A 15,438-nucleotide genomic window follows, 5' to 3' on the forward strand; every position below is an offset into this window, starting at 1 on the left:
GATGTAGTTCTCCATGATTTGTTCTGATCCATCTTAGTAATGTTCATATGAGGTCAGTGGACACTTCATGAACAGTTTAACTTAGCTTGATTCTCTTTACACCAACATTTCCCTTCCTTTTTCTTCCTTGCAAGATGATTTACTATGGTGGCTGGACAAAGTTCATATATTAGTAGACATTCTCAAAAGAGATGTCTTTTTCCTGATTAATGTAGTCTCCTAATACTATTTACACGAATGAGAGAGTTGAGCCATCACACAAGTTTAAATTGTCTATCTTCCTTTTGCAGTTGTTTCATTCATGGCTTGAGTCACAATAGTGATGTATAGGACTGTTTCGGTTTTAGCCTTGACTACCTCCTGTTCTCTTCTTATGGGGATGTTATTGTTTTTGAAGGGTGCTGTCATATAACACAATCAGGGAAGTTCATTTCAAGTAATGGACGTCCTTTTGATACCAAATGACAATTCTCCTGATTCATAGATCAGTAACAATTCATGTGACATAACTAAAAACTGGAACTGGTCCTAATCCCCAATTCTTGAGTTTGAAGTGAAGTCTGTATGATCCTCATACTAACCTCACTTGGATGTTGGTACATTGTGAGAAATTTTTAGATGTAGTTGACTTACTGATTATGGTCTGCCACACCCTAGCCACACTATACTTCAAATTTCTGCCCATATGTATTACATACACTGTGCATGGACAAAAAGTATACCTGGTTCAAAGGCAGTGAGGTTCAGCTCTTCTGATCTTCAGATCTATTTCTCTCATTGTCAGGGGTATCACTTGGATTCTTTTTTGGTTATTTCTGTCATTTCCTTGCACTTGTTCCTCCTCCTTCTGAATGTGGGATCTTAGCTAACCTGAGCTCTACCAGTTTAGGAAAATTATAACTTCTTATCTAACATTTTTTACCTGTGATTAGCTATTCAGGAGACACAAAGCATGACAGATAAACCTTTAGCTATTATATGTATATCCGGATGAGCAGAATCTCAGTGTGCTAAATTATTTTACAGCCATAAGGGAGAAGATTTTGGAAACAAGCATGACTTTAGAGTCAATATTTGTCATTTGGATCCATCAGGAGCTCTACTTCTGCATGGTATATGTTATACCAGTGATCTTCACAGACAACCAGTAACTGTTCTGCTTCACACTTCCAGAACCAGTCAGTGGCAGGAAAGAAATGTTGAGAGAGGAACAGATATTTACAATGAGTTAGGTAAGAGTTTACAATTTTCTTTTTTATTTCATAAAGGAAAATTTTAAAATTAATAAGATATTTAAGCCTCCAAGCAGGGATTTTTCCAACTTTTTTATACTTGCTTCTTGTATTTTTTACAAAATTGCTCCACTTTTCATATTTTAAGTAATTTAAAGTTGAGTATGGTGTTTTTAGTTGTCTCAATGACCCTGTATTTATTTAGAAGGACTTTAAAGCATTGATGTTACGAATTTATTCTTTGGAATTAATCCTGTATAAATATATATTCATTGTGTTGAGTAAAACACCGTATATGTACAGTAAACGACCACAAGATTCCTAATCTTGTTCTCTCAATTTGCTCTAAACTGTCCATGGTTACAAATGAGGAGTACAATTCCTCAAAATCGGTACAACTTAGGGACTCGTGATGAACCAAATGATAGATTGGGCTTCATATTTAGTTATAGTTAATTAAAGTTGTTTAAAGATATTTATTTCAGATTATAATAATAATCCATTGGAATTCTTTTAATCAGCTAGAGTAAATACATTGCACTCTTTGTTAATTAAATTTGATCAACAAGAATTGATGTACCTTGGATTGGATCAGTTGGCCATATGATGCCAACTAATAAAAAAAGTATGTATAATGTATCTAATGATTCATTTATTGAATATAACAAATTTTGTACTGATTACAACTCATCCTGTTTTATCATTTTTCACCATTGTTTCCTCTACTTTATGAAAAAATATAGTCCTTCTTTTAACTCCTAGTATATTTCCTAAGAAATGATAGAAAGTTTGTGCTATTCTGGCTTAGAATTTGCCCTTTTGTTAAATGTAGGTAAAATAGTATGTATAGCATTTCAACCATTTGAGAATTGCCACAGTTTTTTGTTTTTTTTCATGTAGATGTAGATGTTTAAATTGTGTTATGGATTTAAGAGGTAACTTATAAATTGTACTAATTAATGTCAGATTTACTCCTGATTTAAAGACTAGTTTGTTTAATGTTACAGATATATAAATTTGTTTTTTTTTAATTTTCTTGGAAATGTTGTACCTGTTAATTTTTCAAGTTCATTCCTCATTTTATATATAAATTCATATATATCTTATAGATTTAAATTAATATTCTTAGAGATATATATTGTTTTAGCAAGATTTTAGTATAATATTTATGTTATATGAGATAATAAAGTTTGAATATATCTTCTTTTTATTGTATGATGCAATAATTTGATCCAGATCTATTACAAGTTCCATCTTCACCATTACCATCCCCTCCTCCATCTTCAGAAACTGAGAGTTTAACTCCCAGAAGGTTACGACAGAGAAAATTAAACGAGAACCATGCATTGAGCACACCTCAACCTGTAAATACAAAAATCTACATTTTTACATTTGTTTTTGTTTATATTTTTAATTATTTTTATACAGTATTAGTTTATAAGAACAAAAATTTATTTTAAAATTATTGGACATCATTTTTTTTTTCTGAGTACTCAGAATTCATTGTGCTACTAAAATGTGTTAAAACATGGAATTTTTTTTGCTCACCGTAACATTTGAATAAAAATTGTCTTAAAGTGATGTGTTAATGCACAGTAGACTTGTATTACAGTGTCTGTTATTGATAAGTTAAAAAACACGAAAGCATATATTAGAGAAATATAAAGCTTTTCAACTCATGATTCTCTAATATTCCTTAACTTTGATTCATGTTGTACTTTTTCCATGGAATAAGTGTGCTTTTGGTTCTTAAAGAAGTCAAACATTTTCTTTTACAAAATGTTATCATACTTTTAGATATTACAGTTATTTTATCAATACGTTTTTTATGATTGTTATTACTATTCTGTCTTCTTTGTTCAATATTTGAAAATGGTTGTTTCTAGATAGACCCTTGGAAACCTCTTGATGCACATGAACGTACTCCTGAACTGCAAAGACCTTTGAAGAGGGGTGAAACTAATAGAGTTCCAAAGAACATCCAACAAAAAATTCAAGCTAACAAGAAAAATAGAAAACGAAAAAGATCGAAAAAGAAAAATGCACCAATCCTTTCTGTATCTCATTTCTGTACAGAAGCATGTAAGGTTCATATCTTGCATCATTTTAGTTTTTATACATATTTAATTGAGCTTTCAAAATATTAGGTAAACTTTATGCTGAAATATATAATTGTTGCATTAGAAAGTGTTAATTTTTATTTTTAGAGTAACAGCATAATGAATAATGAAACCATCTTATTAAACTTATCACTTTTGGCTAAAAGGTTTTGTAACTGGTATTATTAGTCCTTATGCAGTAATCTTAATTTTATTATTACTTTGAATTGGATATAAAGCTGAGAAGACCTTTCACACAACAGGTGTGACTTAAGATGGCTGGTATGGATATTAGAACTTTAATTAAAGAAAAGTACAGAACAATGTTTCAAGCTTATTAGGTCATCTTCAGGTTAACAAAGCAAGTTTGCATCTGACCGTTGCCAGGCACATGTCTTGGGAACGAGATTGTAGGGGCTGTTGCAATTAGATGCTAGGTTATTAATTAGTAAAGGGATAAAAGTGTTCCTTTATATTGGTATAATTTTGGTTTGAGTTGTTGTATATGTAGGGCTTCTTTGACTTTGTACTTGTTTATATTCATTTCCCTACTTAGTATCTGGTAGTTTTTTATGGCTATGTTGTGTTTATTTGATTTGCAGTGTTCAGAAACACGTGAAGATATTTTATGAATATGATGTCCATTTTTCTGCTTGTTTTACCAAAATAGAAGTTGTGGCAGTTGTTGCATTATATTTTATAAATAATGTTGGTGTTGTGTTTGTCAGCATAGTTTTTACATAGTATGAACTTTATTTTTGTACCTGGTTTTTGAATAAATTTGGTGTTTATTGGAATGTTGTGCTTTGTTATAAGTTTTTTCCAAATGTTGGTTATTTTGTCGCTGATGTAGGGAATATTGGAATGCAGCAGTGTATGGTTTTGTAGTTTGTTGTTTCTTGGAAGTTATCTTTGTTTGTTTGTTGTTGATCTAGGTGTCTGTGTAATTTTTTTCAACAGTTTTTGGAGGAAATTTGTTCATGTTAATAAAGTGCTGTTTTATTTTGTTGATTTCATCATTAATTTTATTGGGTGGGCATAGTTTTGTGGCTGTGTTTATTTGGTTTCTTAATATGTTGAGTTTTTGTTTTGTTTAATGTGGTGAGTCCTGGGAAATGTATAGTCCAGCATGGGTGATTTTTCTGTTGATTTTTCTTTTGAATTGTGTATTGGTTCTTGTGATCTTAAGGTTGAGAAATGCTATTTGGTTAGTTTTTTTCATGTTCACTGGTGAACATAATGTTGAGGTGTATGGAGTTGACGTTGTTGGAAAAACTAAGCAAGTGTTCTGTGGATGTGAATCCAGCAATTGTATTGCCAACATATCTGTGCCAATATAGTGATGGGTGTAAGGCTGAATTGATCTCTTGAAATTCAATGTGTGTCATGAAAATATTGGCTAGAAATGGTGACACAGGATTGCCCATACTTAGGCCATTTATTTGTAGGTAGTTTTGGTCATTTAACATAAAGTTAGTTTTGGTGGTAGTGAATCCTGTAAGGGTTGCTAATTGGTTGTTGGGAATGTGTATCAATGGGTTGAGGTCTTGGGTATAATGTTCTAAAGCTGTCTTGCATGCTTTTGTAGTTGGAACTTCTTTGAAGAGGGAGATTACATCAAAACTTGCCATTAAGGCTTTATTGTTAATTGGATTAAGAATAGATTTGAAAATAAAAGAGTCTTGGAAAAATAGAGTTGGCTAATGTTACATATTTATAAAATGCTCACACTATGTATTTACTGAGATTGTAGTTGAATGATTAATAGATCGACATTATGAGTCGTAGTGATAATCAGGTTTATGAGTGCCCTATAACTGTGGTATGTGTGAGTTGGCCTTTCGTAGGTAAGAATAAAGGTTTTCTAAGATTGTGTTGGTTTTTTTCATTTGTAGTATTATTTTGTTTAGTTAGTTTTCATGTGTTTTTGTTGGATTTGTGTGTATTGGTTTAAATTTGTTTGTATCTGATAAGATGTTATTCATTTTTTTGAATTTACTCATTTGTGTTCATTATAACTATAGCATTGTCTTTATCAAAATTCTAAAAGCAGATGATGTTGTCTTGTTTTAGGTTGTTTATAGAATTAGTATCTTTTCTTGTGAGGTTGTTTTTTACTTTTCTGTGAAATCATGTTGATGATTTTGCATGAAAATTCTCTGAACTATCTGTTTAAGATATTGTTTTGAGGTGTTTCAGTGAAATAGATGTTTTCATTCAGTTCTACCTGAAAAGATTGGTTGTTGGTTTTTGATGGAATTGTTGTCAAAGTTGTCTTCTTTCTGGTGGTTGTTTTCCATGCGAGTGTGCTCTATCCACTGAACTAAAGAGTTAATCGCCAGTGCATGCTTGCTAATGAAACACTTTTTAACAACTAACTATAACATTCTTCCCTTTACAAAGAAGACTCATTCTTAGACCTTATCTTAAGGTCATGAGATGGTCACTAGTTGGACACCAGTTTTTAAGCATGAAAGTTTCAGTTTTAAATTACAAAAAATTGCTTTGGTAGCAAATATTAAGGGGGTTAACAATTTAGTTATGTCAGTAGGACCCTCCCCTATTGTGCAAGAGGTCTTGAGTTTGAAATAGAAATGTATATATATATAATATAAAAAAGGATGTACCACAATTTCATAACTTGTTTCAAAGCTCAATGAAAGAAAAGATATAATACATGAAAAAGAGTGATAGTTGTATAAATGATGAACTTCATTTTACACATAAATTGTTCAACACTTAAGTAAATAAAATAATGAAATACTGGAAGCTCAGTGGTAGCTTTTTACCATAATAATTTTTCTTCAAAGTTTGTTTCAGTTTTTATATTACTATGAATTACACTGCCAGTAATACTGAAGTGTGCTGCTCACTGACCATGACAAGAAAACAGTGATCTTCTATGGCTGTAGAGCATATCAACATTAAACATATGAGAGCCACACACTTAACTCAATTTTACAAGTACGGAAAGTCATACTTCAGTTAGCCAGCACACTTTGTTGTCATTGGCAAGATCTTGGAATATTGTTGATGGATTTTAGCTCTTTGCATTCAAGAAACCAGTATAATACCTAGACTGAGGCCTACCCTTCAATAAATTTATAGTTCTGAGAAGCTATTTTGAACTCGCAACAGTTTTTCTGCCCATTTCAGATACTATGAAAAGCAATTGAAAACAAAAACTCTTTTATTATTTTGTTGTTTTTCTTGTTTAGTGATTTGTAAAGATAATATGGAATATTTTAGAACAGAAACAAAAATATAACAAGTTTATTAATTATTTATAGGGAAAAACATGTTAATTAAAATGTTATTTCAGTTAGAAAGGTGTCATTTGGTAACTTTTTTGTGATATTCTTGTTTTTTAAACCACAGTTCACTTCTGTAGTTTTTAAAATGCACATGAAGCATGATTGTTGAGTAACAGGTGTGCAGTAACTGAATCCAGGAATTTTTGTGTCACAATATTTTGGTTCTACCAAACAAATTTAATATTATAAAGTCTTACCTTTTTTATAATTACGTAGTAGCTCCTAGACTAAAATCATATATTTTCTTCCACTTAAGTTAATAAATATTTGCTGTCTGAGTGAGAGTTTCTTGAAAATATCTTAAGACTTTCAAATATCTTACCTTTTAAACTTGTTTCAGATTTTCCATATTCATCCAAGTTTCCACGATATCAAAATAAAATTCCTCAAAGCTCAGTTTTTTATGACTTGTATTGGGATGAAGTTAAAAGAAAGAAAGCACAAAAGACTAAAAGAAGATTGGTAAAACAAAAGTTTTCACTTAAAAATAGGAGATAAATTTATTATTATTTATAGATAGATTTATTCATTTTTGTATTGGTTGAAAAGAGCAAAAATAGACATTCATACAATTTAGCCCCATTGTATAAAAGTAGATACAAATCATTCACGATTGAACCCATAGAAAAAGAAATGAAAAAACTAAAAAGTGAAAGTTTAGGAGGAAAGGCTGTTTGTTGATAAAAATTCAAATTGAAGAGTACCTCTATTCAAAGATGACAGGATTTATATCTGTAACCAGTGTTTGTGTGAACAATTTGAGTAGATTGAGATGTCAATGTTTTGAAAACATGACTATTTTTGTTTACATTTTGTCTCAAAATTTAAATATTATAATAGTTTAATCAACATAAATGTTTGTTTAAATACATTTTTAATAAGCATCTTTTATCTCATAGAAAAAGTAATCTTCTCAAAATTTCATAAAGACCAACATTTAAGACCAAATGTGGATAAAACTTGAATTCATTAATGTGTTGAGAATTGCTTAGCTATTTTAATATGTTTGGTTTGCTTAAGTCTTTTCCTTTTCTTTTCTCTGACCTTTGGTTTACCTTCTAGTTTGTAGAAGAGCAAGAAAAAGAAAATGTGGATGAAACAGAAGAAGAAGATGTGGCAGATGATAATTCTTCTTGTAAGCTAATGTTTTTATAGGTACATTGATAGTCATCACACACTGTAAGCTGCATGTTATAGTACAACATAATAATTTAAAATGACCAATGTTAACACTGGATCTTTCCCAGTAGGACTTGAATAAACTTATTTATTTAAATGTTTTCAAGAGGGGCATCCAGTGCTTGCTGACATCTGTGGTCAGTACCCAGTGATGATTTAATGGAGAGCAGAAGCACCATTTACAACTTACAAGAACCAGTAAAACGTCAGGAGAATAATACATGTACAAGGTTTTATAATACTGACTTATCAGCAGTATTCCATTATGTCACAGAAGATTGTACAGTAAAATATAATAGTGGTAAAGTAATGAAATATGAACCACACACTAAAAAAATAAAGGTAAAAGAAGCCTTCTGCATCCACATAACGGATAATTCACTTAACCAACTTAACACAGAAGTTGCAAAACTAGCATGTACTTCCTAAAAGTGTTTAATAAACTAGTTCATTCAATCCTAATGGGGAAGACCAAAATGAGTGGATACTACTTTGGTTTTTCTATCAAGAAGATCCAGAATCAAGTCTCAACCACTACCATTACAGAAAATAGTTTGTCTGAGGACTTCCATGAAGATGGCAACAGGTTAGAAACCAAAGCATGGAATGTGAACTAGTTTGTAATTGGTAACTTGTAAAAAACAGGTAGCAAATTAATCATTTGACTTTGGTGATCATACAGGCTAACAATAACCTTGAAAATGTTAGCAATTTTTGTCAGTACTTAATGAAACTGGATAAAATTATCAATGTAAGTAATTGTATTGAGCTGTCTGTTAATGTTACATTAATTTGGAATTCACCAAACTGTACCTTAATATCTAGGATTTTTATTTCATTGAATGAAATAAATATTTCAAACTGTTTTTTTTTTTTTTTTGCCAAATCAAAATTGATTTTTTTTCAACTAATTGGTAACTAAATTAAAATATTTATTAAGATAATGGACATGTTATTAGTATTTTTGCATATCATGCAATGGACAAATGTTATGTCAAAATTTCACCACGTGTTTCACCATAATAAACCCCTTATAAATCATTGTTTGTCTACCTGTTGTTACATTAGCATAATGTGATTTCTTACTCAAGTATGTTTCTATGCAGTTATATGTAAGGTTTGTAAAGCCAGCACATTGAAAAGTTCTAAAACATGTATTTGTTCTTAGCACGCATGTGATGTACACATTATAGATTATAGGAGATCAAGAAAGTTGTTCAAACAGGAAATTTAAAAAATCCTTACCGTTAATTTTTGTTTTCAGTCAGATGTTTCTTGTACATCCTTTTGGATGTCTTAAGTACATTAGGGTAAACATTATGTTAGGATGGGGATAGGACCCTTAAGAGATGGTAAAGGAAGGCTTTAATCTGATGTGTATGAAATTGCTAGGTTATTAAATTCTGCTTTTTCTTCAGTTTTTACTAGTTAAGGCTTAAGCAGTATTCCTCATCTTGAGCAATTGATAGATGAAAACAACTACCAACAAATTGGAAATTAATAAAAAAAGGGAGGTAATAGAAACTGCCCCAGTAATTATAGGCCTATTAGTCTTACATCAGTTGTGGGAAAAGTATTGAAAAGTCTATTAGAAGATGCATTGCAAAGTCATTTAACAAGGGTTAGAATTTTATCAAATAGTAAACATGGTTTAGTTAAGAGAAAGTCTTGTCTTACAAATCTTTTGATATGCTTTAAAGAGGAGGTTAAGGGTATGGATTTGGTGTATCTGGATTTTCAAAAAGCATTTGAAAAAGTTTCACATGAAAGGCTTGTAAAGAAACTTATCTCTATAGGTGTGGGAGATAAGTTAACTAATTGGATAGAAGAGTGACTGGATGGAATAAAACAAATGATTATTATAAATGGAGTTCAGTCAAACTGGAGTAATGTTACAAGTGATGTGCTTCATGGCTCAGTCTTAGGACCATTGCTCCTTTTTTATTTATGTTAATGACATAGATGAAGGAATAGTCAATAAATTACTTAAACTGTCTGATGACATCAAGGTCTTGCAAGATATTGCATGTGAGTTATTATCATTTGAATCATAAGTATAGTTTGGAGGGGAATAACCTTAAAAGTGTCATGAAAGAAAAGGATCTTGGTGTAATGGTTGATCAGTCTCTTAGGCCATCCAAGCAGTGTGCTGTTGCTAGTGGTAGGGCAAATAAAATTTTGGGTTGTATCTTCAAAAATATTGAATAAAAGTATAAAGAGGTTATAAATTCATTGTGTAGATCATTGGTTAGGCCACAATTATAATATTGTGTTCAGTCTTGGACTCCTTACCTTAGGAAAGGCATTGAATTGTTGGAAAGGGTTCAGAGGAGGGTTACTAAAATGGTACCTTTGATGGAGGGGTTGTCATGTGAGGAGAGGTTGAGGTCCTTAAAATTGTTTTCTCTTGAAGAAAATGAGTTAGAAGAAATCCAGTTAAAGTGTTTAAGATTGTAAAAGGAATTGATAATGTCGATGCATCAACATTTTTCATACTTAACATTGAGAATTTTGGGACACCAATATAGATTTTAAACAATGTAGAAGCTGTTTTCAGCTAATACAGTTTTATTTTTTGAAATTGGGTGGTGATTAGCCTATGAAATAGATTGCCTTCTGATGTTGTAGAAGCAGTAAATTTGAGTGAGTTTAAAAGAAATCCTGGTAGATATGTAAATAATAAGTCTTGGCTTAGAGATTGGGACAGCTGAGATGCACCAATAGGTCCCTAAACATTGTTATGTTATAATTCACATAAATTACTTTTAACAGTTTGGGTTAAGAATTTTAATAATTCTTCCAATAAATATACTTATTAGAATTTTTACACCATTTTAAGAACTGGTTAATCTTTACAATTTTTAACAGGTTTATAGATCTACTATAGATTTATATCAGGTCAAGGAGCAAGGTCAGGTGAGTAGGGGGGGTGGGGAAGAACAGTGATCGAGTGTTTGGCCAAAAACTCATGAGTTCTGAGGGCTGAATTTCGCAGCAACGCGGTGCATCTTCAATTTGTCGGTCAAAATCTCGTAACAAGATCCAACTGATATCCCACACTCTTCAGCAAGCTCCCTGACAGTCAGACGTCGATTTGCCAGGGTGTTGATTTTGTCGACGTGTGGGTCGTCAGTTGACGTGGAAGGACGTCCAGGACGCTCATCATCTTCAGTGGACTGTCGACCATCCTTAAAACGTTCACGTTACTTGAAACATGCCGTACGCTTCATAGCAACATCACCGTAAGCCGTGTTAAGCATAGCAAAAGTTTCAGTCGCAGATTTTCCAAGTTTAACACAAGATTTCACAGCAAGTCGTTGCTCCTTCAGGTCATTCATTCTGAAATCTGCCAAATGAAAAAATCGCACTTCACTTAAAACCGCGTAGCTAATACACAAATGAAGATATCTGCAATCAGGAAATGGCGTCGTAATCAACTGATCTGTGCGAACCTAGCGACACCAAGTGGATTCCCCTGGAACCAACTGGAGCCGCGCAATTCAAACAGTCCGCGTATTTTTTGAACAGCCCTCGTATATCATTTCACTTAGTAAAAACATCATTTTAGCTTACATAAAACTGGTGCGGTAGAATTTTTCTGTGGTGCTTAGTGGAAACATTATGTATCAGGTAATGAATCTCTTAGATCTGAAATTGCTGACTCGATAACTATTTATAACCTCAGTTTTTCTAGCTTGCAAGTAAGATGTTGGTAATTTTCCACATAGAATCAAAACCATATCTATAGCATGTGATTCTAACTATTTTGTGCATAATATTATGTTACCTTACTAATTCTTCTTATTCTTTAATTTCTCAGACTTGATGCACCCATCTCAGTATAGTGTTTGTAATTTCCAGAAGAGTTTAAAATCTAGGCTACTTGACTCTGGTCTGCACATATTCTTCTAACATAACACTTGCATGAAATTCCTTTTGTGATTTTCTTACTTCTCCACATCCTAGCTTTTCCTAGTGTGGTATATAATATCTCATCCATACCTCAGCTATTCTGTCTTAACTTTCAGAAATATATTGCTGATTTGTTGATTCAGTAATGTTTGTTTTCTAATGATAATATGAACCATGAGTTTTTCCCTCTAATATTTCAGTCTAGGGGTTCTCCCTTAATGAACCACACGTTACTGTGACCTGAACTTCTCCGTTACCTAATTTGGTTATCAATCACACTTCCTAACATCAGCACTGGAAGTATTCATTGCCTTATGTGGTTAGCTAATATGGTGTACTTTCTTATGGCATTGATTTCACTATAATTATCGCTAAGCAACTTTGACCAGAAAATTATAAAATAACAAACTTGCTATCAAGGAATTTTTCTAACAGAGAGATACCCTTTAGCAAAATAAAAAACAATCTTGTGTGTTTTTTTTACAAGTTTATTTGTAGTGTTGTAAAGGTTTTGGTTCTTAGGTTGGTTCTTTTGGATTATTTAATAAACAATAATTCATTGTTTAATCTATTTAATTATGGTAAAAGTTGTTGTTGTTGTTTTTTTTAAGTTCTACAATTACAACTTATAAATTTTCCATGTAACTAAAAATAGGCCACATATAATGCTAAACAGTTGCTCTGTAAATTCTTTCATAAGTATGGTACTTTGTGTATATTTTGTACTTCATTTACAACATAGAGTCAAAATCTCAAGTGCTGAACTAACTGACTGGTTGACTTAATAATCAAAAAAACATCATCCTTTAGTCATACCTAAGACGAGATTTTATTATTCAATTTATTTTCTAAACTTTCAAGAAGACTCCAGAAATTAAGCCACATGGTCATCATGTGGCATCAATAATTTGTCTGTAGAAACAATGATACAAGCCTTTAAACTATAAGACAGCTTACAACAGTAGCTTTAGTCATTATAAAATGTCATGATGCCTAATATGTAGATGTTATTAATAGATCCTTGACTATGCACTGTATATTTAAGCTTGAATGAACTACAGTACTTTTAATTTTTTCAGGTTTCTTTAACTTGCTGAATGTATTATCTTATTAAAGTTTGACCTTTCTTGTATAGACAAAAGGATAATAATTATTAAAACTATTTAAGTTCCATAATTTCTAGTGATGCAAAAATTTTTCACCATTATTAAAAAATAACAATTTCATCATATGGTTTGTATGTGTAAAATTTATTGATGGTTCTGACTTAAATGGAAATATAACTTTAAAATTAAATATTATAATTTGAATATATTCATTAGAATATTAAAAAAGTTTAATAAAATTCACCCTGAACTTTTGCTGATTATCTTTCAACTTTGTGTACTATGTCAAATGAACTAAAACTTATTGAGAACATATTTACAAGAAGTTGACAAAAACATTTTACGTTTGATAAAAGGTTAGTATATTGAAAATAGAATTTTTTGAATCAAACTTGATTTTTTTTTTATTACAGTTCCAATATCAAACCAAAACTTTAATTCTGTATGTTCATTGAATACTAAGTTATTCTGTCATATTAAAAGTTGTACTACTACTGCATTTTTGGTTTTTATTGAACTATAACTTTAACATTACCAAATATGGCTGAGTATTTATGGAGTTAAGAGTTACACTCTTTTTGATTATTTACATTATATAGACATAGGGCTGCATGTATATGTGTATGAAAGCAACATATGCTGCTCCACTGAATATCTAAGTAACAAAACAATAAAATGGAGAGCATGGTTGTGCAAGTTTTTTATCCTTGATATGGCTCATGGGAAGAGTGTTCCCAGTTTCAAAATGTTTTTTTTTTATTAGTTTACTATAAGTTACTACTAATTGTAATCTCTAGTAAATAGATTTCTAATTTTTAATATTTTTCAGTGTTTTTAATTTGTTGGATGACCATGTTTGTTGGTTATTTTACTTATTCCACATTACATTTTCAGGTGAAGATAACAGAGATCCAGAGAGGGATGATGATCCTGTGCTATTATCAGAACATGAAGATCTGCCATTTCCCTAGTTGATGATAATGATAACTGTGTTACAGTGGAAAGAGAAGTAAATGAAATGCATCTTCTTGGTAACTCTGTTTTTATTTTTATCAGCTAAATTATCATTAAATCTCAAGAATCGTAAATAATATTTTTTTTAAAACCTTGACTCTTTCAATACTGTGTTATGTAAGGTTACTCTTGAGTACAAAATGATATGTCTGCATAAAAAATTTAATTATCATAAATAATTATAATGTATTTTAATACTTTTTGTGACAGGAAATAGTATTTAGAATTATATAATGGTAATCTAGTTAATTTGGGGCATAAAAATTCAGAATAATGCTTAAACGTTCATTGTTATGTCTCACCTAAATGATGTATGTTTCACTGAAATTGTACCCATATCTTTCAAATTAAGTAAACGTTGTACGCAGTTTGAATCAAATGCTTCTATAATGCTTTAACAGCATGTTTTAGGTGGATGACTAGATAGTTGTTACTTTATGTACACATATTTAAAGAGTTTTTATTAGCTACATGTGGTTACTAATTATATTGCTTTGGAATTTACAGTAAAAAATGAGAAAGTTAGGGAGATATTACTCTATAAATAGTTATCATTTAATTATAACTAGTGCAAAGAAAGATCCATGTAACTTAGAAAGTATGCCTTTTAAAAGCATATTTATAGGTGTATACTTATTTTATGAATAACTACTAATTTTCATATGTCATATTTATTTATAAGATTCAACTTTGTAATTCAGATGCTAGTCAGATTGAGAACCTGCCTATAATGTCAAGTTATGAAGAGCTGGTTCAGAAACATGTGGACAGATACTTATCTGGAGCAGCTGAGTTTAGACAGCTAACAGATTTAGCTAAACATGTCAATGAATGGGAAGAAAAGATAAAGCCAAAGCTTGAACTAGAGGTTAGTCAGTTCATGTTTTTATGAGATACAAAATAAACCAAACACTATGTTTTATGGACCTATAGCATATATCTTTTCATGGTATGCATTTTCAGAATAAAATAAATAAGGAGAAGTGCAAACCAGACCTTTATCAGAAACATTTGTCTGGATTTCTTTCTTGCATCCCCTGTAGCTAAGGCACCAATTGAAGTGTATTTGGCTTTCTGCTCTGTCAGTGTGTCTCCTTTTTATCACGTTATCAGTCAACAGTTCCCTTATCTAGGTGATGTGTGGTCTCTTAGTTCACATATTTAGCAAATTCAAAAATTAAACAAACTTTTAACCTTTTAGTTAGTTTTTAACAATAATAAAGACAAAGATTTAAGTATAACGAATGTTATTAAAATGTCTGACCAACATAAAAGTGCTTGAATACATTTTGCTGGGTTTGTAATGTACATATATATATTTAGAAATGTTGCTCAGTAAAATGTGCTGCTCTGTATGCATCACTAAAATATGAAGAGATGGGTAAACAGTTTTTATATTTTATACAATTAAATTGACTTAATTGTTTTTTTTATAAGAATTAAAGTTTACACCTTAGCTTCCAATTACTTAGTTTTATTAAGCCATTATGGTCATAGTTAGAAAGTAAAATTGTATTTTTAAAAAAAACTTAGTTTAGTTAAACTGACATTTAATTTTTTAAATCTGGTATTGTAATTTTTA

At 30.9% G+C, this 15,438-nt stretch overlaps 1 protein-coding gene across 6 annotated transcripts in view; it reads left to right on the forward strand.

The window, feature by feature from the left end:
• The window catches only part of LOC143225134 (condensin-2 complex subunit H2-like), a 36,748-nt gene extending 22,049 nt beyond the window's left edge, over positions 1-14,699 (forward strand). For 4 of the 6 annotated variants that reach the window (XM_076453993.1, XM_076453992.1, XM_076453989.1 and 1 more), the window contains 7 exons: positions 1,027-1,232; positions 2,469-2,596; positions 3,119-3,314; positions 6,986-7,107; positions 7,708-7,780; positions 13,737-13,873; positions 14,558-14,699. In XM_076453993.1, the coding sequence (XP_076310108.1) occupies positions 1,027-1,232; positions 2,469-2,596; positions 3,119-3,314; positions 6,986-7,107; positions 7,708-7,780; positions 13,737-13,813 (802 nt within the window). In that variant the 3' untranslated portion in view covers positions 13,814-13,873; positions 14,558-14,699. Of the gene's footprint in view, positions 1-1,026; positions 1,233-2,468; positions 2,597-3,118; positions 3,315-6,985; positions 7,108-7,707; positions 7,781-7,930; positions 8,411-13,736; positions 13,874-14,557 lie in introns of those variants that run through there. The other 2 variants (XM_076453990.1, XM_076453991.1) reach the window with 2 other exon arrangements.
• The last annotated feature ends 739 nt before the right edge of the window (positions 14,700-15,438 follow it).

This window comes from Tachypleus tridentatus, chromosome 9, assembly GCF_004210375.1.
Source record: "Tachypleus tridentatus isolate NWPU-2018 chromosome 9, ASM421037v1, whole genome shotgun sequence".
Lineage (NCBI taxonomy): Eukaryota > Metazoa > Arthropoda > Merostomata > Xiphosura > Limulidae > Tachypleus > Tachypleus tridentatus.